This window comes from Penicillium daleae, assembly GCF_028827525.1.
Source record: "Penicillium daleae strain IBT 16125 chromosome Unknown utg000007l_segment0_segment0, whole genome shotgun sequence".
NCBI classification, from domain to species: domain Eukaryota; kingdom Fungi; phylum Ascomycota; class Eurotiomycetes; order Eurotiales; family Aspergillaceae; genus Penicillium; species Penicillium daleae.
Genome location: NW_026623155.1, coordinates 911,908 through 935,869, shown reverse-complemented (window position 1 = coordinate 935,869; position 23,962 = coordinate 911,908). Strand labels below are relative to the sequence as shown.

Below are 23,962 nucleotides of genomic sequence, written 5' to 3'. Positions count from 1 at the left end.
TACGGAGTCAACTTCACTTGGACATATTTCCTCTCCTCTGGCCCGTGCGCGCGCATTCTGATCCATGGTTCACGAATCCCTTCATATCCCCCGCGGACTGCGATGTCGGTGAACGATCAGCCCCCCTCCGCGGATACTTCACTCTCCCACACGAGCCAAGCCTGGGCATCCGACCTGGACATTCTCAACCACCGATTGAAACGCCTCTCCGACAACGTGCTCCCCCTCCATCCCTACCTCCTCACCCTCCCGACGAATGCGCCGTTCCGTCTCGGGTCCCGCTCCGCCAACAGCAATTGGGCCGTGGGACATGACCGTCCCTTCAGCCCCGACGAGCAGCAACTTCAGTATATGACCTTTCTGACACACCACGACACCGATTCATTGCTGGCAGCAGTGGGTGATTGGTCCGACGAGTCGGGTCGCATGATGCTTGATCACCCTCCGGGCCCGAGGACAACCACCGAGCACCAGCCCCGAGACACCGTGGCCAAGAAGAAGATTAGCTTGAACGACTACAAGAACCAGAAGACAAGTGGAGCTGCCCCATCACCTTCACCTGCAATTCATGATCAGAGAGGCCGGGATCGTTCCAACTCGGACCGGCACGACAACACACCACGCGCTCCCAACCCTGACCCTGTTAAGAAGCTCGAGAAACACGAGAAGCCCCAACCACAGCTTCAAAATCCCCCGAAACCACCTCCAGACCTGCCTCCGGCCAAACCAGCCAAGAAGCGGCCTCCAACAACGGATACTGAGCAAGGGAATTCACACGCGACCAAGAATTCCAACATGCATTCCTCCAAGAAACCGCGATTATCGCCTGAAAAAGAGTCGCGCAAGGAATCCACCCTCGCTAAAACACTCCCAATTCTTCTCTCTCCCACACTCCCCCTTCACCCGGTCCAGATCGTACCTCAGGACCTCGACTGCCGCGGTTATTGTCTCCGACTCTTCCCCCGGAGATTGAAAAGGAGCTCGCGCAGCTCAAGGAAAGTTCTCCCGGCCAAAGCTCCCCGAGGCGTGACAATGCAACAGTAAAACCAAAGCGAGACGATACAGGTCGCTCGCGAACGCCCACATCCGCCAATAGTGGCAGTAATTCAAGTCTACAAAACAGCCGCGCCGGCGCCTCGGCAAAGGATTCCCACTCCTCCCGGCTAAGTTTGATCGTGAAACTGCGCTACGGAAAGGTGAACCGAAAACGAGTTGACGGCCTGCTCAAACTTTCTGGTAAAAAGAAAGCCCACCGTGCGGATTCACCGTCGGGTCAAGACACGGATCTGGACGAAGCTCCCCTTGTTGAACGGAGAAAGGACCCGGGACCTAAACGTGGAAATCCGCCATCAGATCGAGTCAAGCCCAAAACCAAGCATGAGGCCGCTGAAACGACGCCTGGCCCCAGCGGTAACAATGCTCGCCTGAAGGAACCGAGACCATCGGTTGAGAAACCTCATCTACCTACTCCCGACAGAGTCAAGACGACCTCGTTGACACCCGTCAAAGATCTCAAGGGCTATGGAAACCGCCGAAACGATCTTGCAGATGGCGAAGGCAAAACACCCGTCAACCCAGCGACGAAACGGCTTTCGGTTGATCCAGGCAGCAAAGGATCACCCTCCCAGCCAGATCGTTCCCGCAATCACGAGCGACGAGATCAGGAGCGGAGGGCCTGGCAGGATGACTTTAAGAATCATACCAAGATGGGTCGAGACTTGAAACATGCCGCCGATCGATATAACAACGGACCCTCCATTACGGATGAAAAGCTCGCCGCTGTGACTGCTATCGAAGCCACCATGTGCTTTGTACTTGCCTTTGTGGCGGACGATCAAGCGAAAGTCCTTTCTCGGCAGGGTGGAGACTCATCTGCCTGGCGCTCTATTATACCGTATTGGCGCGCTGTCAAGAAAAACACCGCCTCTTTCCCCGTCTTGCATAGTTTGTGCCAGCTCCTGGGTGCAGTTTCTTACGACACCATTCATGCTTTGGATCTCGAACGTCTCGCCGTTACACCTCTCCCTGGAGAACATACGCCAGTACCCACTCCAGGCAGCGATGGCAATACCGTGCTGGCAGACGAGAATAAGAAAAGTCTCAAGGAATTTGCGGAGCTGAAAAGCCGCCTTCTAGAATACTACAAGGAGTCGCAGAAGTTGTGGCTCGATGGTTCTCGCGGTTTATCTGAGGATGTCTTGAGCCGAGACTTTCCTACCACCTGGTCCCGACGCTCCCATCATTATGCTGAGCGAGGCAAGGCATCTTTCAAGCCAGGTGACTATTCTGGTGATTATTTTCTTCCTTTGGGAGCGGCCACCCCACCCATCGAAGTGGTGCGCTTCGGCTTGTCTCTCTTGAAGGAATGGTGCAAGCAAGAAGGCGTGGAGTGGCAAGGCCGGCTAGGCCTTTGAAGCTTTTGATTTTTTTTTTTTTTTTTGATTATCCAGCGATATTCCCAACTGTCTATCTTGCACTTCTTTTTCACTTTCACATTGTTGTTCTCTATTTCCTGTGTTGAGGAGGAGGCCAGCTCCCAAGTAATTCGGCGTCTCGGGGTGTGCATTTTGAGTGATTCTTTTCTCCCCATGATACCAATAAGCCCTGAATCTTTTCCCTTTTTCAGTTGTAGTTATTTGAGAGGTTGAAATATATCACGGCCAATACCGATCTCTAATCAGTGCTTCTTTTTTTCTTGGAGCTAGGGGGTGGTATACACAGAATTACCAAAGTTAGTTGATTCTATATAATATAGCCATTTTATTGTAATAGACTACCGTTTAGAATCCAGATTGCAATGTCATATCCGCTCAAAAGGACAGAAAAAAAAAGCAACAGGGATAAGAAGAAAACAACCCATAAAGAAAAAAAAAGATCGTAATCATCAAGAAAGGTTATACTTCCCCGTACTCGCGTCGGAGGTCAGAATTTGAATCTCCAAACAACCACCCAGCCTCGCGGCAATACCGAGCTTCTCGGCCATATACGCCGACCTCGTTTGCCCAGCAGATCACGACAGCATCTACGATGTCTGCAATGACACTCTCCATGGCGCCTAATATGCTCCAGCCAATCGATGCTGCAATGAGGCCGACCACATAGGCATACATACTGCCTCGAATGGTACCGCTTGTGTTCAGACTTCGAGCCGTGGTGACCCAACCGCCGAAACCAAGAGCCAGAGACATCATGAAGCGTGTAGCATGGAGGATCAATTTAGAAAGTCGGTAGGACAGGAGGGAAGCGGATCCCCCTGGTGAGCGAGAATAGGCGCCGGGGTGGAGAGATGTCGAAGCTGCTGAGGGTGCGAGGAGGGTCATTTGACTCAGGCCTCGTGCGGAAGCTCCCAGCGGCTGCGAATGGATCGCGCCATATGTTAGGGAGAGCGGGTTTGTGAGATACGCGATGGGTGTGGGGATGATGGTGTATGCAAAGAGACTGATGATTGAGGATAATCGGCTAGGTAGGAGGAGGATCGGTAGACGAATGAGCAGCCCTAGCAGGCGTGAAAGACTAATCGTGCCGAATAATGTAGTGGTGGCATGGACAATAGCTGCCTGGACAATCTGCCTCGAAGTAGGCGCCGGGCTTGCGAGACGATGAAAGTACCATTGGCTGACAGTGGCCGCAGTGACGGCACGCTGGATCCCAGCAATCACTCCAATCGACCATAGATAAACCAGCACGAAGTAGACACCCAGCCACCAACTGCTCAAATCAATGATAAAGGATCTCGACCCTGAAAGGTGGCCGCCAAGGAACACACGAGTGAACATGAGCATCCAGATCCACGTCCAGGAGACGACGCAGGCAAGGATGACTAGGCCGAGGGCTAGTAGCTCTGGGTTTGCAGCCAGGATGCGACATGCAAATTCGAGCACACCAATCGCCTTACCGATTGCTCGACGCCCTCGCAGGACATTATATATCCATAGACTCGCCATCACGAAAGGGACAAAAGAACCCCAGCGCATGACTCTGTCTTGGGAGCTTGTCCCATTCCATGCACCCTTGAAGCTCGAGATGAAAGGGTACAAGGAGAAAGAGTATAGAATGATGGGTACCGCAACGACGACCATGTAGACCAGAATGCGCACGTATGATCGTAATAGGGCCAGCCAAAGCAGGGAGACGAAAACCGATACGAGAGTATAGATCCCCAGCAGAAAGTAAGACCCATGGACGGTGAAGTAAATGGTGTCCCCCCATTGTGACTTGTCACCGGATGACGGGGTTGAGGTATGCAGCCAGACCAGAAAAGCAGTGGCAAATAGCCCCGCAAGAGCGATCAAAAATAGTTGACCCCAAAAGGCATCGTGCATGGTCGTCTCGGAAGTCAGAGGAGAGATCGATGCGGGAAGGGAACTTGTAGAGCTTGACCTTCGCGGAGCTTCCGAGGAGAACAATGGCTGAGTCTGCTCTGCAGGACTGCCAGATATATTGAAACCGAACGAGTCATCCTTGGCCGAAGGACGTTCTCGAAACCGTTGAATGGGCGGTTCATCGCCGGCCATCTCAGATGGCATACCGTCGGCATCATCTATGCCACCTCGGAAGGAATCTTCCAGCCCTACGTCGACCAGATTCCCTCTGGCTCTACTGCTTTCAGGGCCGACATGGGGCTCAGGCGCTTGCTCCACGCCTTCCTCCACCGTCTCGATTCGGGATTGGCGGGGAGCAGGTACGCTCTTCTCACCGCGCCAGGAGCTCTTGATTCCTTTGCCATTGCCAGGACGCTCATCGTATCGAGAATGACCTTCGTTCAAATCCACAGAGCGATTCGAATCCTCGTCGTTCTCTGAGGACTCCCTCAGGTTGCTATCGCCAAAATGCCGCCTTGAACGCTGCAACGCATAGAAATCCGCAATCTCGCGCTCCCGCTCGGTCTCGTCATCTTCTTCCCGAAATTCGTCGGTCGCGCTGTAAAACAAAGGAGCCGGTTGAGCCGATACCCGGGAGGCAAATGGGAAATTTGAGATCTGGGAGGCACCCGGTCGATACGGGTCACCGCTTCTTAAGAAAGAGCGCGAAGACGGGTGTCGTGTGCTGCCTTGGCGTGGGTTTGGAGGAGCACGACCGGTTCTTTGGAGCTCGTCAGGGCGAGATGCGACTCGCGACTGTGACTGAGCGAGGAAGCGTGAGGCATCTGTTGGCAGGAACGAACTCCAGTCAGCAAGGCACCCAGCCAGATACATGGTTGGTATACACCCTATACATACATTCCGAGAACATGGCCCACTCTCGGGAGATCAACTAGATATGAAAGGATGAGTGGGAAGGATCTCAGGGTTCTCGAAGGCTGAGACGCAGAGAAGAAGTAGAAGAAGTGATCCCCGGTCTTGAAGCTACTCCGATCTTGCAAGCCGGGCAGGACGAGGGGGGATTAAAAGGTTGAAGGTTGACATGACCGGTCATTCAGGTGATGCAAGCGTCATCCGAGCAGGTCAGGCCCCGATAGCTGACTCAGCGGCCGATAAGGTGGCCCTCCCGATAACCATTCCCACTCCTGACGCTGCGCGCACGACAGGTTACCGCATCCACGTTTGGCAACACTCTTCTCCATGTCACAGCCATGGGATTATATCGCTAAGCTTGTCTGCATCGGTGACTCGGGTACCGGCAAGTCCAGCGTGAGTCTGATGTATCGGATCCTCTTGCAAGCGCGTGCTAACTAAGCTGTGTATAGCTCACTATTCGCCTCTGCGAAGGTCGCTTCTCCCCTACTCACGATGTCACCATCGGCGTTGAGTTCGGATCGAGGATTGTCCCGGTTGGACCTCCAGCATCGCAGGAGCTGGGATTAGATGAGATTCCACGCAGCGCAGCTCATGTACCCGGCGAGAACCCTGCGGAGGAATCGACTACCTCCGGCGGCCTCCCCACACCTCCCCGAAAGCCACAAGAAACTCCCAGCCAGAAACGAATGAAGCTTTCTCTTTGGGATACTGCTGGCCAAGAGACATACAAGTCAATTACTCGCTCATACTTCCGAGGCGCTTCCGGTGCCCTCCTCGTCTTCGACATCTCCCGACGATCGACCTTCATATCTTGTACACAGTGGCTCCAAGATCTCCGTCAGATTGCTGAGGAGGGGATTGTGGTTATCCTGGTTGGAAATAAGACAGACTTGGCCGGGCAGGATTCGGGCTCCAACCAAAGACAGGTCACCCGGGAGGAGGCCGAGGAATGGTGCCGCTTGAATAATATCGTTCGCTACGTTGAGACCAGTGCCAAGTCGGGAGATGGTGTGGAACGGGCTTTCTTGGAAGTTGCGGAACGTATCTACCGCAACATTGAAGCGGGCAAATACGATCTTAATGACCGGCGCAGTGGAGTCAAAGGATTTGGTGCCTCGGGGGGCGCTCATACAGGGGTTCCAAGAACAGTCACCCTGGGGATGGATGATGCGATGCGCAAAGGCAGTGGTTGGACTGGAAATTGCTGCTAGAGCCGAACGGGACGAGATTTAATGCAGGCTTAACTGCCCCCCGGCGCAAGTACTTTGCGCTAGAAAGCTTCACTAATTGCAAGAGAATGTACATATGACATATGATCCAGTCAAAGAGATCAATTATACTATCTTTACAAAGGCATAATCCATCAAGATAAGCAAAGTCCTCGCCATAAATGAAAGTTCTAGCCTCTTTTTGGCCCACGTAGTTTCTCACTCCAGAAAAAAAAAAGACATCAAGTACACAATACAATAGCAAAGGGCCCAAACCCCCTATGCCAACTATGGAGAGCAATGAAAAGCAACTCGTATTTTTTGCCCCCGGGGTTTTGCAGTCTGTTCACGGCTAATCTCATCAGTTTGAGATCTTCCAACCGGGCAGCCAGCGCAGATGGGCCCACTGTTGGTTGGAGCCTTCCATGCCGAAGACGATGGCCCGGAAGTGAATGAACAGACCGATGACGATGGCATATAGAACAGCATACACCACTGCGGCAACCTTGGCATTGATTCTGCGGGTAACCCAATCAACGCAGAAACCAAAGGTGATAATGGCAAAGTAGAGAGCTGGGTAGTAGTGGTGCACGTAAGTCACGCGCGCCATGATGATGAACGGAAGATAATGCAGGACCCAACCAATGGCAGGGTACACGCCAGAATAGTGGATGTGGTCAATCTCCTGCTGGCTCAGCTCTTTGTATCCTCGTTGCCAGCGTAGCAGGTACCAGATGAACAGGAGACCGAAGCCAACAAGACCGCCAGTGCTTCCCCAGTAGACGATAGGGTTGCCGAGGAGGTAATACTTCACAACGTTGTCATCCCAGGAGCACATGCGCAGACCGACATTGAGAATCGGCCATTGCCAGAAATGCGAGGCCAGGTCATCCTGCTTATCCGGGTCGGGGACCAGGGCATTGTTCGAGGTCATCATGGCAACGTTCAAGTGGATGAAGTCCTTCAGGAACGGCGACTTGTAGGAACCAGGGTCACCAGGGGGTACTGTGAACACATATTGTTAGTCGAGATTCTACCTCGTTTGGGCCATATGACTGGACTTACGGCGCTCATTAGTGTGTGACTCGACGTTCCAGTGAGTGTACACATCGCCGGGCTTGTTTTCCTTGACACAGGTGGTTTCAATTTGCTTGAAACCCCATTGTGGCAGGTTGACATTACCAGCGCGAAGGTAGCAGCCCATGGATGGGTGGCGCAGACGGAATGCAGTAGTCAACGTCCGGATCTTGGAACGGTCTCGGGATGCCGCGTCGTTCACCACTTCGACCTTCCAGTGATCCTTGTCATCGCCGATGGTGATGTTGCCGTAGCAAGAAACCTCGTAGTGAGACTTGGAAACTGGAGCAGCGACAGCGTGGGAATGCAAATTACGACCAGTCTGGCCATGAATGAGACGGATGGTGTCACCATCACCGATGAACTTCAGATCGCCGTCGGCATCATACTCTGGCTCATCCCGGCTGGGATAAATGAACCAGTCGTTGTTGGCATCCTTGTGGTGATAACAGGTAACCTGCTGCTGGTTCGATCCCTCGGGGTATGTTTGGACGTGGGAGTGCAACAGACCACCGCCATAACCCATGTTCTTGATGGTGACTCGGGATCCGTGGACAATCTCAAGAGGGCTGTCTCTGCCCACCTCCGTGCCACGCAGGTTCGCCTGGAAAAGAGAGCTCATCTGCGCATCGCCGGGACCACTGTTGGACAGGACGGTGAAATGCAGGTAGAACGAAAACATGTATACCAGAACGGGAATGACAATCAGGCCTCCCACACGAGCAAAAAGATGCTTCGCCAGCAGAGTCTGGGAATAAATCATTAGCTTCGTCTTTTTTGCCTATCAATCATCGTCGATGGAATTCTCACCGGTGGCATCTTCACGTCTCCAAACTTGTTCCAGAGATCCTCCGCAGTGTAGAGACCCACGACTGCAGTGGCGAAGAATCCAACCCACTTCACACTGCAGACACAGCCAATGCTGAATCCAGTCAGGCAAAGCCAGAGCCACCACTCCGGCGAGAAGCTGGCACGCTGCAGGCGGTGGAATCGGGCCCAACACATCATCGTGGTGAAGGTGAAGCAGAGCAACATGGAGTCCAGAAGGATGAAGCGGGAAATAGTGGCGTAGGAGTTCTCGCACAGCACCATCAAACTGATCAACCAGACTGTGGCCCGACGGAAGTTCAGCTCGCGGGCGGTATAGTAAGCAAGAGGAACGCACACGACGCCGAACATCGCATTGAAGGCTCGCATGAAAGTGTAGTTAACCTCCTCTGGATACTTCTCGCCGGACTTGAATTCGAAGGATCCATTGTAGCCTGCGAGGTAGCCTGAGAGACCGACCAGCATCTTTCCGAGAGGTGGGTGAACATCGAAGTAGAACTCGCGCTTCAGGTAGTGGGAGCCGAACTTTCCGAAGCTAGATACCGAATTAGCCATTGGCACTGGTCGAGCGCGCGATCTCACGCAAAAAGAGTGGCTGTTCATACTGCGCTTCATCCCAGGTGACGATATTGGAACGGCCGATGCGGTAAAGTCGTGTGAACAAAGAGAGGGCCGTCAGGAGGATCGGGGCAATAATCGGTTCCCAACCAGCGAGAACATGTAGGAAAGAGGGGGACTGTATGGAAAGCGTGTATTAGCGCGGTCTAGACCTATCCTATACGGTGATATCTCTACCTGGCCCGGCTTGGTCTTTTTCACATCGTGATGGACCGTCAAGGTTGGTGTGGAGGCTTTTCCGGTGTCAGGAACATTTCGCCGACGCAGATCGGCGTCGTGCTTGGCGCCCGTGCTGGTGGCAGTATCCATTTTGGCCAATTAGCCAAAAGGCCTGGAATTACAAATGAAAGTGTGGTGGTGACTAGGAATGAGGATGTGGTCGGTCGATGGACGGAGGACGGAGGTCGGAGGTCGGAGGTCAATAGATACCAGCGTGGTCGGATTCGTAACGAGAGTGGAGGGTAGCAACAAGGCTTTCAAAGAATCATAGCGACTCCAAAGGTCGCAAAGAGAAAAACAGCTTGGTCGCTGGAAGTGAGAATTGAAAAAAGTCGAAGAAAAGAATAGGGAAGTGGTAAAGAGAAGGAGAATGGGGCTGAGGAAGAAGGCGAGCTGGCCAGAAGGATAAACAAGGTCCACTTCCGCTTTAGCCCCCCTCCAAGGCCTGAGGCCGTTTCCGGGCTGTGGTTTCTGCGAACGAAGTCAGTCAAACGGACTAGTTATCCAAGAATAAGGGGCTACTTTACGAAAATTCAAAAAAATTATGAGAAGATATTGAAAGGTTGTCTAGAGAAGATATAGGTAGGTATTCTGCACTGTGTGTGCTTCTAGCGATTCATAATCGTCCCACTCATAGTTACTTGGCGATAAATCTCATGACAAGAATACCTCGTATTGATCAAGGAGGACATCCCACACTAGTGCAAAAGATCACTGGGTGAGACATCTAGTATCATCAATCGCCTCGTCGGCGAGTTCTGCTTGGAGACAGGCGAGTAAAAACTATAAAGACACAGCCAGCAAAAGGTCCCGAGTATGCCCGACGCAGTCCCATGCGAACAGCTCCAATGCAAGACCCCTTTCGCGGTTTCCATTCTATACGAGAAAGAGGTACTTGAAAAAAATGAAGCAAATGATGTCCAATGATACAGAATACAATATCAACATGCAGAAGGAATCGGTTCATCGAATATACAAGTCGAAGGAGGGTGCACAGCCAGTCGAAAAAGGGCTTCCAACGGAAGTGAACAAAAGACACGAGAAAAGCCAAGATGGTATAGTATATGAAAGAAGTGTCTCCGAAACAGAAAATGAAAAGCAATAAGAACAACCAAAGTGGGGGGGGAAAAAGTAACGCCATATCATTCAATCCACGCCGGGAATGGTGATTCGCTCAATGTTCCTCCTCATCGTCGCCTTGTTCCAAGCGTCTGTATTGACTCGGGTTGGTGCCAGTACTTCCTCGGCGATTACGATTCACCATGTTGGAGATCCAGCCTCCAATTCCTTCACCTCTGTGACTACCGGCCTGAGAATCAGCTCGTCCCGATTTGCCTAGGCCGTCACCGCCGATCGAGGGCGGATCAATGTCCAGCCCGGGAATGGCACTTTCGGCTCCCAATTGGCCATAAGGTCGGCGAATGTCAAGCGAGGGAACGGGCGAGCCTCCACCCATTAACGATCCCCGCTCGCCATCGGTGACTGGAGTGGGCATGGCAGTAGTCGCATCGCCGAACAAGACGTTCATATCTTCCAGGCGAACGCCACTGGTCTCGGGGTACAAGAAGTATACTGTTGGCCAACATGTGAGTAAAGAAGAAACCAAAGAAGAACGGGAACATGAAGACCAGGGGGGGGATACATACCGACGACGAAACTGCAAGCGCAGAAGAAAGCATGAAGTAAATAAAGTCTCCATCCAATCGCTCCCTGTAAAATAGGGGTCAATTCTCCCACCAGCCAGTTGAATGCCCAATTGCTGGCAGTGCTGAGACTGGCACCCTTGGCGCGAATGCTCAAGGGCAAAATCTCCGGAGGGTAAAGCCACGGGATCGGACCCCAGGACGCCCCAAAGGCGGCATTATAAATCATCACAAAGATGACGGTTAAAGTCGGAGTCGCTTCAATCTCAATGTGAATAAAGTACGAAATCAAAGAGAGGGAAATGAGCATGGCCACCGCTCCGGAGAGCAAAATGGGCCGACGGCCCCAGCCATCAACCAGATACCATGGAGGCACGGTCGAGAGCAGGTACGAAATACCGTTAATGCCGGTCATCAAAACGGCATCCCGACCCGCCCATCCGGCCGATTCAAAGACCAAAGGCGCGTAATACGATATTACGTTGATCCCATTGAGCTGGGCCAAAGCTTGCGCGGACATGGCAATCAGCACTCGCTTCCAATAACGCCTGAACATATCGCTGTACGATCGCTCTCCTTCCTGTCGCTGCATGAGGACATTCATCTTGATTTCGCGGTACTCTTGACGAGCCTTGTCATTGTGAATATCACCCTCACCATAGAGGTTCGCGATGACGACTATGCCTTCTTCGTCGTGATCATTGTCGAGAAGCCACCTGTGAAAAGGAAAAATTGAGGTAGTTAGAATCATCATCAGTTTGACATTCCGTGGAGGGAGGTCTCTCAATCCGTCTTCTTACCGAGGAGATTCGCAGATAATCAAGCTCCCAACTCCGAGCAAGGCTCCCATGACGCACTGGCACAGCAGGGGCAGACGCCATGAGATGTCCGACTCGATGAAGCTGCAAAAGTAGTCCACCCAGACACTGGTGGCATATCCGGCAATGTTTCCCGTGAATTCAATGCAAGCCAACTTTCCACGGTTATGCGGAGGCTATACCACAAATTATCAGTACTGGGATTCACGAGCAAATCGAAGGGTGAGGTCTTTCCATACCGAAATCTCAGATTGATAAACGGGCACGATCGTTGACAAGGCACCAACACCGAGACCAGCCACGATACGGCCCACCATCATCATGGGCATACTGATCGCAAAGGTCTGTAAGGCACCACCGACGAAGAACACGACCGAGCCATAGAGAATCGTCCGCCGCCGACCGATTACATCGCCGATACGACCAACTAGAAGAGAGGAAATGAATGCGCCAATCTCCAAGATAGCCACCACGGTTCCGATGGTGGCCGGAGAGGGTTGGTCGAAGTAATCTCGGAAAAACGATCCACTGATTCCGGGTTAGTGGAGATCCTATCTATATCGCTATCGCGTTCGGAGGGGAGGGATACGGACATGATAATTCCGGACATGACTCCTTGGTCATAGCCAAAGAGGAAGACGCCTAGTGATACAAAAACACTCGTAAAGTACCTACGGCGAGCGGAGGGAGGGGACCAGTCAGCCAACGTTCTATTTGGTCCTTTCTCCCACGGCCTGTCGTTTTTCTGGTCGAGGGGAGAGAGTGACCAGAGCTCTCGATTGACTTACAACAACGGCTTGCCCACCAACCCATGTAGTGGGGCATTTTGCCCATTGCGAGGGGACATGATGGAGGCTAGAATACGCTCGGTTCTGGAGATACGTCGGGGCGGGGGATTCGGGATTCGGATGTGGTCCTTTTCGAGATCGACCGACGGGCGGGAATAGTCGAGATCGGGAGGGTAATGGACTCGCTTGGGGGGTTTCCTTCGACCTCGTCGAGTCCGTTGCTCCTGGTCGAGCGACTTGCGGAGGCGGATCTGGAGCGGATCCTCGACCTCGGCGAGCTGTTCGGCAAGGTCGCCGGTGTCTGACCAGATAGAGAAGTCTGACTCGCCCGAGCGAGTCGACGACAGCGAGGACCGACGACTTCCCTTCTCGCTGGCGGATTCCAGGACTGTGAACTGGGCGTGGGAGTCGGGGAGGCTGCGGAGGGGTATGGCGCGTGGGGAGGTTGACGAAGGAATGGCGGCGGTGGGCGGGCTGATATTCCAGCCCTTTCGGAACCCTTTTTTTTTTCTTTCCCTTTTTTTAATTTGGCTATTTTAGAAAGACGTCTCCTGGTCCCAGCGAGGAGATCGCAAGGACTGAGACCGTCCAGGGCAAATGGATGGAAGATCGCCAACGAAACAGGACCGACCAGCTGGACTAGGCTGAAGAGAGGTAACGAGACCAGCGAGAACCGCGAAACCAGCAGGACCAAGCTGGGGGACCTGCCGTTGACCCCCTTTCGGCGTGGAAAGTCTTACTAGCGACGCCACGCAGGACGGAGCGGTCACAATAGGCAGTTCGTCGCTAGTTGCACCGCGCGATCGACGCAGGATGACGGCACGTCCACGATGGAGAGGGACAAAGAGTGAGGAGATGGGGGAAAAAAAGTGGGAACGCGAGAGAGAGAGAGGTCAGGCGAGTGGCTGATGCGAAAGGGGGGAGGGAAGTTAGGAATAATCTCGGAGACACGAATAGAGACGCTGCAGGGTCCCTTGTCGAGTCGTAAGAGAACAGTAGTGAACAGTAGGAAGATGAGCTCGACTGGGGGGGGATGAAAGTGGAGAAGGTAGAATTGAATTGGGAAGAAGATAGTTGGCAGCTATGAGAAGAGGATGCTCATGAACATGTCCAACTAGCGAGAGAATATCGAATAATGGATAAGGGGAAGAGAAGCAGGAGAAGAGACAAAGATGAGAGAGGCCGAGCCCGGATTCAGCCCAGGCGATCGATAAGGGAGAGTAGTAGGAGTACGGAGTACATCCTACCACATAGTGAGTGGTACGCCTGGAAAGTACTCCGTCCCGTAGTAAGAATACGGGGCAACTTGTCTTATTCCGTCGACGTCGTTGTCCAAGCCCCAAGGATCCACAGTGGAGCCCTCTCCACGCCAGCCAAAACCACGAACCCACGGTTGATGACGATGCTCTATACAGTACTTGGATGCACCACACTCCCATAGTGTCCTGGACTCAAGGCGAACAACTTCGTATATTACCAGGTACACAATTCTGGTCATTGGTTATATTAGCAATGATGACAGTTCTATCAGTGACGATTCTCCCAAAATATATAGCGTGCCCATCTATGTTTTTATGGTACAGACTATATTAGCAGCCCGCCAGGAAGCAAAGCGAACGAAAAGCATTTACTGATGGCGACTCTTGGGCGGCTCATCAAAGGTACAGAATATAGTAATGAAATAGGTAATATGGCAGTGCCATCCCACTTGTAAATAGAATGATTTTCACTCAGAGAGAAGATCTGCTGGTCCGAAAGAAGATATACATCCTCCAGACTGGACCGTTCTATGGAGGCGGACCGACATGACCTCGAGATCTTGGACGAGATTATCCATTCTACTGATAGAACAATGCCCTTGCATGGCTGCTGGCTCGACATTTGACGCATGCCGTGGTGGCGCTTGAGCCGCGCCCGTGCTTAATGCATGACCGCTCGGAATGACTGATTCGGGAATTCAGCCTCGATGTATGACCGAGCCAAGATAAAGAAATAGGGTATCATCTGCTGCTGCCAAGTGGAGAAGCCAAGTCTATGGAAATTCTAATATACAAGATGCAAGATGCAAGATGCAAGATGCAAGATACAAGATCGCAGGACTGCCATGAGCCGGCAGCCAAAAAGGAGACAAGGGCATTTGATCGATCAGAGATCGAAAGCCAATAAATGGAGACAAAATTCCATGCAAGACCTTAGTTGAGGAGAATATCGTATCCATCCTTCTGGATGTGCACTGTGTCCGCCAAGCTCGCATATCGCCGACGCACCAACTCGAAGATCACCAGGCCCGCACTGGTGCTGGGCACTTGACGAAGCGCACTCCCCGCAAACCCGCGGAAGAGCCACAGCCTCCACCCCCCGGCCCGCGTGGCCTTGCGTCGGCACCGTTTCCAGGTCTCCTGATAGGCATGGTAGTATAACCGCAGCATCTGCCGCCGTGAGGGGTCCAGGCTCGCCTGGTGGTCGAGATACTCGAGTCGGCCAAGGTGCAAGTCCTGAATCCGGCTGAGCGGGTGCTGAATGGTTTGCTGGGCCACCGAAGCCAGCACACCAGCCATCATGAGAAAGCATGGCTCCAAGGCATAGTGTGGTTTGATGAGTGGCACCCCACGGTCACTGGACCCGGAAGACAGGAGCTGATCAACCGTCTCCGCACGCAGTGCTCCGTAGTACCAGGTAATGAATGAGTAGTACGATTGCGACTTGATATATTCAAACGTGGAGAAGAACACGGCATAGCCCAGCGAGTCTCGCAAGAAGGAGAGACTCCATCCCGCAAAGACTCCTCGAAGTCCAATCTGTTTCAGTTTATGATGACCATAATGCCACATACTTCGATACTGGCCGTCCAGCATATCGCTAGTTTGAAGTCGAACCTGTAGTGCATCAAGAGGAGCGGCGATAATCGATTGCATAGTTCCAGCAGCAAATCCAGCGGTGAAGGTGGCCGCCGGAGGAGCGGGAGGCCAGACTCGCTTGACGCCTTGCGAAACAGGGTCATGTAGGGCTCCGAGAACTTGTAGATAAGAAGTGTATAGAACTGCACCGACTCTGTAAGAATGGGAGGGATTCATTAGTCAGAATTTGATATCCTCAGACAAAGAGGGAGGAGGAGACGCGGAAAAAAAGGCCCTCGTCATGCTCACCCCGCATTCGCCAACAAAGGCGGCAAGACTTGATTTGGAATAAACCGCCAGCCATAGGTCCTGACAGCATGGAGCAAGAGACCAGGAGTTGTAGTATGAATGGACCATTTGCCTTCTGCAACACGAGGGTTCACAGCTCTTGCAAATGCCTAATTTCAAACGATCCGTCGAGAGGCCTGGGTTAGTGTATCGAACTCGGCACCGGGAGGGGAGAGGACTTGTATATACCATATAACTAATCTCATATTAGCAAGGTGCAATATATTCTCAATCACAGAAGACCACCTACTCAACACGAGTGCGAAAGAAGGCCTTGATCGGGGCCCGAAAGTAGAATGCTACCATTTGCGCACTGAGAGCGCGGACGCCCGCGGCGGAAGCTCCAGTCGCGGCATCATTGCGAGGTTTTCGTCGAGAAGCCCCCGGATTACCGAGATTGGGCTCCAGAAATATGGGGTTCATCGCAGATCTGAATGCTTCGAGGGTATCACTCCCAGCATAATATCTGGAATGGCTCTCGTTCGGGTTGTTTTGCACTCGGAGGGGTTCTCGAATCCCGGGTTCGAATCACAAACGGAGGTTGTCAAAGCAAATGACCAAAGCAGAACCCAAGTAGTAACATATTGACGAGCCACAGTAGTACAAGAGAGGTTTGCAACTGGCCTCTAGCCGAGAGGGGGCACAAAAGGGAACTGTGTAGAAGTAGAGTGGTGAAGAAAAGTGCCAGATGATTGAGGCTGCCCGGCCAAAGCATCAACCCCAAAAAAGAACAAAAAGCACGCTAACCCCAAAGAGGCAAAACTGGGCACGGGAAGCCGCAGGGAACTCAAAACGCGCTTTTCGCGTCCGCCTCTCTCTCTCCTCCTCTTCCTCCAAGGGCTTCTTTGACATCACCACATTGATCACCCCTTCCCTTCCATCTTCTTCCCCTCATTCAAGGTTCATCTTACTTTTCCATCGATTCTCTTGGTTTATGCGACCTTAATCCTACACTCACCTCCAAACTCTTCTTTTGCGCCCGGCCTCTCACTGTTGCCAGCAAGCTTAGCTTGCAATAGGCGATCAAGATGGCCGACAAGATCGCGATTGACAAGAACACTTTCTTCAACCATCTGTCCAACTTCTATGCATCATGGAAGTCCGACAAGCGCTCCGGAAATGCTCTCTTCGGTGGCGCCGGATCCATCGTCATCCTCATGGGCAAGACCAAGAGCGATGAGAGCTCTTTTCAAAAGAACAATGCTATGCATGTATGTCATCTGGTTTTGATCGAGTTTTTATCTCTATAACCACGCCGAGAGGCAAAACTTTCACCTCCTGGATGCTCACTAGTTGGTACCTTAGTTCTGGCTTCTTGGCTACGAGTTCCCCGCTACCCTCTTCGTCCTGACAACCGAGGCGATCTATGTCGTCACAACGGTCAAGAAAGGTACTTCTGAACCGATTCCATCACTACTCAAGGGCACTAGGCTGATATGGAGGCGATGTAGCTGAGCTTCTCGAGCCTCTGAAGGGTGGAAAGATCCCAGTCGAGCTTCTGGTGACGACCAAGGATCCCGAATCGAAAACAAAGGCGTTCGAGAAATGTCTTGATGTTATCAAAGGTGCCGGTGTAAGTTGACTAAATCTGTTTGTTTCAAACTGGATTTTCGCGGGTGGCTAACCATAGCTACACAACCACAGAAGAAAGTCGGTACTCTACCCAAAGACACAACGACCGGTCCCTTCGCCGACGATTGGAAGCGCGCATTCTCGGAGATCTCGAAGGACGTGGAGGAAGTGGACATCACCCCGGCGCTGTCCAGCGCCTTTGCGATCAAGGATCCAGAAGAACTGGTAAGCTTTGGCCTTGTTTCCTAGTCCTGGTAGGGTGAGCTTACTGACAGGGTGTTCAGGTTTCTATTCGCAATGCATCCAGAGCATGCAGTGGCTTGATGTCGGGGTACTTTGTGGAGGAGATGTCACGCCTGCTCGACGAGGAAAAGCAAATCACTCACAAGGCTCTCGCTGCAAAGGTGGACGCCAAAATCGATGATTCCAAATTTTTCAACAAGCTGGCGCGCTTGCCATCCGAATTCGACGCCGAGCAAATCGACTGGGCTTACGGACCGGTTGTGCAGAGTGGAGGGGCCTATGATTTGAAGTTGACAGCAACCTCTGATGGCAACAATCTGAAGCCAGGCATCATCCTGTCCAGCTTTGGAATCCGCTACAAGACATACAACTCGCTCATCGGTCGTACCTACCTGGTAGATCCTAGCAAGTCTCAGGAAGCCAACTATGCGTTCTTGCTCAACCTCCACGATGCGGTGATGAAAGAGATCCGTGATGGTGTGGTGGCCAAGGATCTCTACAACAAGGCGCTCAGCCTGGTCCGCTCGAAGAAGCCCGAGCTTGAGAACCACTTGACCAAGAACATTGGTGCTGGTATCGGTATCGAACTTCGGGACGCGAATATGATTCTCAATGCCAAGAACACCCGAGTTCTGAAGAATGGCATGACGTTGGCAATCAGCATTGGCCTGACGGATGTGAAGGATACTGATTCCAAGTCGAAAGGGAATCATGTCTATTCCATGGTGATTACAGATACCATTCGTGTTGGCGAGAGCGGGCCTCACATTTTCACAAAAGACGCCGGCATCGACATGGATTCTGTCTCTTTCTACTTCGGAGATGAGGAAGAGCCCGAAAAGCCCGTGAAGGAGAAGAAAGAAGCGAAATCCAGCGCGATTGCAAGCCGAAATGTCACACGGACTAAACTGCGTGCTGAGCGGCCTACCCAGATTAACGAGGGTGCTGAAGCGCGCCGTCGTGAGCACCAGAAAGAGCTCGCCGGTAAGAAGACAAAGGAGGGTCTGGAAAGGTTTACAGGCACCACTGGAGATGACAACGGTGTCGCCCAAAAGAAGTTCAAGCGATTCGAGTCCTACAAGCGTGATAACCAGCTGCCTCCTAAGGTCAAGGACTTGACTGTCTACGTTGATCACAAGGCCTCGACTGTCATCGTTCCTATCATGGGCAGGCCAGTACCCTTCCACATCAATACCATCAAGAATGCGAGCAAGAGTGACGAGGGCGAGTATGCGTATCTTCGAATCAACTTCCTCTCTCCGGGCCAGGGTGTGGGTCGAAAGGATGATCAGCCATTTGAAGACCCATCTGCTCATTTCGTCCGCAACTTGACCCTACGATCCAAGAACAACGATAGACTGGCGCAAGTTGCACAGGATATCACTGAGCTCCGCAAGACCGCTTTGAGACGGGAGCAAGAAAAGAAGGAACTGGAAGACGTGGTCGAGCAAGACAAGCTCGTCGAAATCAGAAGTATGTCACCGTTCCCTCAGTGTGGAGAGGCCCGGTTTGGCTTGGATATTAACAGACGGTTTTAGATCGACGCCCCGTGAAGCTGCCCGACGTCTACCTGCGGCCTCCTTTGGATGGAAAGCGTGTGCCTGGAGAAGTCGAGATTCACCAGAATGGTCTCCGCTACCTGTCGCCTTTCCGCAGTGAGCATGTCGACGTTCTTTTCAGCAACGTTAAGCATCTCTTCTTCCAACCCTGTGCACATGAGTTGATTGTCCTTATCCATGTGCACCTCAAGACGCCTATCATGATTGGAAAAAGAAAGACTCGGGATGTCCAGTTCTACCGCGAGGCCACCGAGATGCAGTTTGACGAAACTGGCAACCGCCGGCGGAAGCACCGGTATGGCGATGAAGAGGAGTTTGAGGCTGAGCAGGAAGAAAGACGTCGCCGGGCTGCGCTTGACCGTGAGTTCAAGGCATTTGCCGAGAAGATTGCAGATGCTGGCAAGGACGAGGGTGTGGATGTCGATATTCCCTTCCGAGAGATTGGCTTCACCGGTGTCCCCAACCGTTCCAACGTCTTGATCCAGCCGACTACGGATGCTCTTGTGCAGCTTACTGAGCCGCCATTCATGGTCATTACGCTGAATGAGATTGAGATTGCCCACTTGGAGAGAGTGCAGGTACGATAACTTTCCTCTTTTGCTGTCCATTTATCCACGGTTGCTAATCTATCAATAGTTCGGTCTGAAAAACTTCGATCTTGTCTTTGTGTTCAAAGACTTCCACCGAGCTCCTGTCCACGTCAACACAATCCCCGTTGAGGCGCTGGAGGGCGTCAAGGATTGGCTTGACTCTGTTGACGTCGCCTACACTGAAGGTCCACTGAACCTGAACTGGACCACAATAATGAAGACAGTCGTGAGTGATCCGTACGGCTTCTTTGCTGACGGTGGTTGGTCTTTCTTGGCCGCCGAATCGGACTCGGAGGGCTCAGAGGAGGAGGAAGAGTCGGCCTTTGAGCTTTCCGACTCAGAGCTGGCCGCTGATGAGAGCTCTGAGGAGGACAGTGAGTTTGATGAAGACGCCAGCGCTGATGGAAGTGAAGAGGATTTCAGTGGCGACGAGGAGAGTGGTGAGGATTGGGACGAGCTGGAGAAAAAAGCAAAGCGCCAGGACAAGGAGGTTAGACTGGACGAGGATGACCGTGGTACCAAGCGCAAGCGCTAAATTGGAAAGTTCGTAGATGATGGCAATGGGCGGCTTTTCTGGTTTCAGTCGATTCCAATATGACTTGGATGTTTCTTGCGCTTTCTTCAGGCCTAGGCCTTTCTGTCTTTTTAATATGCGTTTTAACAACATTCGACGGGTTGGGATCAACTACGAGGGCATCTGCCATTTACAGAATCAAGCTCAGCTTTGTAATTTTATCCAAGTGAATAATCGTTGAGCCGTCATACGTTCTGCATTACAATTAACTTTTGTAGATTTTCGATTTATTACTCCATCAACCGGTCCTGACGCTTCTTTCTGGCAAATCATTACTTACTCAAGCACCAAGAATGAAAACCAGGGGTGATAAACGATTCTTGTAGATGATCGTCGATACCAAGCGAGAGACAAGTCCAATTAGCTATTTTCCTGCACGCATCGATGCCCACATGTTTCGCATCCGCTCGTTCTGGCCAGGGGTAAACCTCTCGTAGCAGACGTCAGATGAGTAGTCCATAAAATTGTGGATGGGGTCCAGCCCCGGCGAATTAGGACATGAGTCTTTCCGAGCAGGGCAACCACCCGTAGGGGTGGACTGTAGAGGTGTATCGGCGATGTAGTCTCCTGGATTGTCCGCAGAGCAGGACTCTCCCTGGAAGGTATGCAAAAGGCCGTTCCAGTGTCCGATCTCGTGAATCGCGGTTCCTCCTCGGTTGTAAAGATCCAATGAGCCTCCTGACATCGCACTTGCGAGGACGTTGCAGCCATCTTTGACATAGTCCGCACGGGGACTGCTGGCATTCACGCTTGGATCCGGGAGAGTGCAGAAGCCTAGTACGCTGGAGGAGAGATCACTCGACTGAGAGGCTCCACGGTGACTTGCACGCCCGGCTTGGTCTGGGGAAGCCTGGAGGTCGGTTTGGAAGTAAACGTTCAGAGTTCGGTAGGTCCCCTTCCGAAGAGCTTCCTTCATGCCCTGGTCATCTCCATTGCGAGCCCAAACGTCGTTCACATGACGGGTAACACCTTGCAATCGATATTGAATACCAGCATCCTGATACGCATCCTGTAAAATGGAGAGCTACGCTCGCGTATCAGCATCGTTCCATGGCACGCAATGAATTATCTAGACGTGAGCGAATTCAAGGGGGAACTAACCTGGGAGTCGACCATGTCATCGGAAACCTGGTCTTGGTCTGCTTTTCTGGTGATGATATGGAACCAGGTCTCGATCTCGATAGGGCCGTTGCGGGATTCTGACCCAGCGTCATGTGGTTGGGTCTCATCGGTTTTGACTCGCTCGAGAGCGCTCAAGAAAGACGTGTCCGGGTCTTCGGTGGCACAGATGCCGCGGTGTTCAAATACTACGGGGCTGCATTGTGCCTGCAGGAAATAGAAAGTTGTGACAAGAACCACGAACGGAGCGAAAGAGTGACAGACCATGATGATGTTGGTGTTGGATGCCCCGATGTCGCGATTCCTCCGCCACAAACCACAGGAAGAAGATAAGACTTTCCCTCTACCGAGAGACCAACCACTATATGACCAGGCTGACTGAGAGCTCCATCGATCCGGTCCGATGCTGTGAGTCTGGAGAATGCTGCGCATGAATGGAATGCATGTCCCATGCAAGGGGTCCGAGTAACCGTACCCGAGAGATCGACAGCTGCATATCAGGCGGAGCGGAGAAAACGTGCACTTCATTGGCATCCAACAAGGTTGGCCAATTCCTCGGCCAGAAAGATGAGGTCATCCAAGGGTGATGAAAAGAAGAAAGAATGCTCGTTGTTGTGACAAATGGTAGATACATAGAAACTCCTTGTTAAAACACCCGACCCGGAACAATCCATTTATTTCACAATATAGGTAGCGGCCCATGGAGTATTGGAAACCAAAAAAAGAAAAGGGGAAAGTAGGATAGCGAAGAAACTGACACAGGTGAAAACCGCCCAAGGGGGGAAAGACGAAGGAAAGAGAAGTTGAAGGAGAGAATGAAGCCTTAAGGCGCACTTGGGCGCATTCGGTCATCCCGCCCTGAAGCCATAGCAGTTGTTGGCTGGTTGGTCGCATCCCATGTCAGATAGGTGTGATCACCCAGTTTTCTAGAAGATAATTAGCAATTGTCGACATTTTGAAGATCTTCGGCAGCAAGGCCATCATTCACCAAGCTCTACATACCTAGGTCGGATCAAGTAGGCCACCGTGAACAAGGCGCCCAGGAGTACACAAACTCCGCCAACAACCACGTAAGCAATTCCCATGAAGGGATTCTTACCACCGATGACAGTACGGGTAGAGAGCAAAATCGACTTGGTTCCATCGTACTCGGTGACGGGGAATTCTATTTCATGGTGAGCAATGTTTCATCTCTAGTCAAAAATTGAGCGGTCGGGGACTTGAATCATTTCACGTACGATCGACGATATCCAGGCGGTAGTCTCCCGGCTGCATGGCAGTATCATCGTTCCTGCGGGAGAGTTTGCTAAAGGATGGCAACCCCGCAGTCCGCATCCAAACCATGAAATCCTCATTTTCATGAAGGTTAGGAATACCGGTCTTCTCGTAGGAACCGTTGTAATACTTCCAGTTTGGTGGGGGAACCACTTCCCATGGCTTATACTGGGTCTGCTTGATCAGTGCTTTGTCACTATCCCAGGCGATTCCATTCTTAGTCATGGTATAATTGGTCGAGGTTTTCGCTGTCAGCACCGGGTTCCCGATTGAGTCGTTGAACATGGAGTTGGCGATCAGGCCACATGGGTAATACGCTTTTCCAGTGGCAGAGTCGGTCGCCAGAGGAGAACACACGCTACCCGAGATTGTGCCGTTCGGAACCGCAGTGCCTTTCAATTGATCCAAGTCCAAAGACTGGACATAGCGACGATGATTTTGATAAAAGTTGGTGAGACGATAGTATAGGTAGACTGGAGGGCCCATCGACTCGGGAATGGTGAAATAGAGTGAGCATACGGTGGTGTCATCGGTGCCATTAGACCGTTGCCAATAGTATTTGCTGGACGCAGTCGAAGCTTTGAATGTTGCGGACACGCGGTTTGAGATGTCTGCCGGGGTATTCTCCGGCGCACTACTTTTGCAGTCTGTGTAGTCGATGACAAGCTCTTGGACCTAGGGGACCAAACGGTGTCAGATGCGTGTGAAGGACGAATCGCAAGGTAAGACCGCTACATACCTGGGAGCTTGCCCAGATCAGGACGCCACCGATGGGCGCGAAGAGAACGCCAACGATGAAGAACAAAGGTAGAACACTTTTGGGGGTCAAGATCGGTCTAAGCGGAAGGCAACGGTCAGTCCCGGTTGGCGGCGGATGATCCGGAATCAAAGAATAAGCTCACTGCCAGGCTTTCAATCGTTGTTGTCGAAAAGCGGTATCTAGAAACACGTCAAGTCAGTCGAGGGAACTGGGAAGAGGAACGGAATCGAGGCTCAGGGCGAAAGGGGACGCGTACTGGCGGGTCTTCGGGACTTGGGCTTCTTGTCACCATCGGCAGCGCGAGCGCGCTCCTGCTCGTCGATGGACTCGGCACGGGGAACCTCGGCCTGCGACATGGCGACAGGTATCGCGCGGGAGTTGGAACTGGGGGAGATGGAGCGATGGAACGAGGAGTTGATGAAGCGATGCAGTTGGATGGAAGGACAAGAGTGAGGGAGACGTCAGAAAAAGGTGGCGCCGGGGCGGAGCCAGATCACTGGATTTGCCTGGGAATTACTGGATTGGCAAGTATTAGGCAGCCCCACTAACACCGCCCGGGCGAACCATACGGGTTTAATGGTCCAGGCCAACCTTACGAGAATCAACTGCAGGGATCAAGGATATTTATAGTTACTTGGTTTTCTAAAAT

At 52.2% G+C, this 23,962-nt stretch overlaps 8 protein-coding genes across 8 annotated transcripts; 3 read left to right on the top strand and 5 right to left on the bottom strand.

The window, feature by feature from the left end:
- Positions 1-102: 102 nt before the first annotated feature.
- N7458_007515 (uncharacterized protein) lies at positions 103-2,414 on the top strand (the record flags this gene model as incomplete). The annotated part of the gene is made up of 2 exons (XM_056910897.1): positions 103-915; positions 969-2,414. 2 exons carry the CDS (start codon positions 103-105, stop codon positions 2,412-2,414), a joined length of 2,259 nt encoding a protein of 752 aa, XP_056763723.1.
- A 480-nt stretch (positions 2,415-2,894) lies between these two features.
- Positions 2,895-5,195, bottom strand: N7458_007514 (uncharacterized protein; the record flags this gene model as incomplete). The annotated part of the gene is made up of 1 exon (XM_056910896.1): positions 2,895-5,195. One exon carries the CDS (start codon positions 5,193-5,195, stop codon positions 2,895-2,897), a length of 2,301 nt encoding a protein of 766 aa, XP_056763722.1.
- Positions 5,196-5,530: 335 nt separating this feature from the next.
- Positions 5,531-6,448, top strand: N7458_007513 (uncharacterized protein; the record flags this gene model as incomplete). The annotated part of the gene is made up of 2 exons (XM_056910895.1): positions 5,531-5,630; positions 5,687-6,448. The coding sequence occupies exons 1-2, from the start codon at positions 5,562-5,564 to the stop codon at positions 6,446-6,448; spliced, it is 831 nt and encodes a 276-aa protein (XP_056763721.1). The 5' UTR covers positions 5,531-5,561.
- A 358-nt stretch (positions 6,449-6,806) lies between these two features.
- pmt2 (uncharacterized protein) lies at positions 6,807-9,277 on the bottom strand (the record flags this gene model as incomplete). The annotated part of the gene is made up of 5 exons (XM_056910894.1): positions 6,807-7,450; positions 7,511-8,270; positions 8,333-8,885; positions 8,956-9,086; positions 9,146-9,277. The coding sequence occupies 5 exons, from the start codon at positions 9,275-9,277 to the stop codon at positions 6,807-6,809; spliced, it is 2,220 nt and encodes a 739-aa protein (XP_056763720.1).
- A 1,084-nt stretch (positions 9,278-10,361) lies between these two features.
- On the bottom strand, positions 10,362-16,044 carry N7458_007511 (putative MFS monosaccharide transporter; the record flags this gene model as incomplete). Its single annotated transcript, XM_056910893.1, has 10 exons — positions 10,362-10,759; positions 10,834-11,546; positions 11,631-11,824; positions 11,888-12,176; positions 12,242-12,319; positions 12,437-12,952; positions 12,983-13,080; positions 14,671-15,487; positions 15,583-15,720; positions 15,872-16,044. The coding sequence occupies 10 exons, from the start codon at positions 16,042-16,044 to the stop codon at positions 10,362-10,364; spliced, it is 3,414 nt and encodes a 1,137-aa protein (XP_056763719.1).
- Positions 16,045-16,649: 605 nt separating this feature from the next.
- spt16 (chromatin-remodeling protein SPT16) lies at positions 16,650-20,120 on the top strand (the record flags this gene model as incomplete). Its single annotated transcript, XM_056910892.1, has 7 exons — positions 16,650-16,832; positions 16,927-17,011; positions 17,073-17,194; positions 17,266-17,418; positions 17,478-18,909; positions 18,975-19,573; positions 19,632-20,120. The coding sequence occupies 7 exons, from the start codon at positions 16,650-16,652 to the stop codon at positions 20,118-20,120; spliced, it is 3,063 nt and encodes a 1,020-aa protein (XP_056763718.1).
- Positions 20,121-20,523: 403 nt separating this feature from the next.
- Positions 20,524-21,545, bottom strand: N7458_007509 (zinc metalloprotease; the record flags this gene model as incomplete). The annotated part of the gene is made up of 2 exons (XM_056910891.1): positions 20,524-21,168; positions 21,261-21,545. 2 exons carry the CDS (start codon positions 21,543-21,545, stop codon positions 20,524-20,526), a joined length of 930 nt encoding a protein of 309 aa, XP_056763717.1.
- Positions 21,546-22,101: 556 nt separating this feature from the next.
- N7458_007508 (CDC50/LEM3 family protein) lies at positions 22,102-23,669 on the bottom strand (the record flags this gene model as incomplete). The annotated part of the gene is made up of 6 exons (XM_056910890.1): positions 22,102-22,204; positions 22,281-22,443; positions 22,517-23,228; positions 23,293-23,389; positions 23,456-23,492; positions 23,570-23,669. 6 exons carry the CDS (start codon positions 23,667-23,669, stop codon positions 22,102-22,104), a joined length of 1,212 nt encoding a protein of 403 aa, XP_056763716.1.
- Positions 23,670-23,962: the final 293 nt, after the last annotated feature.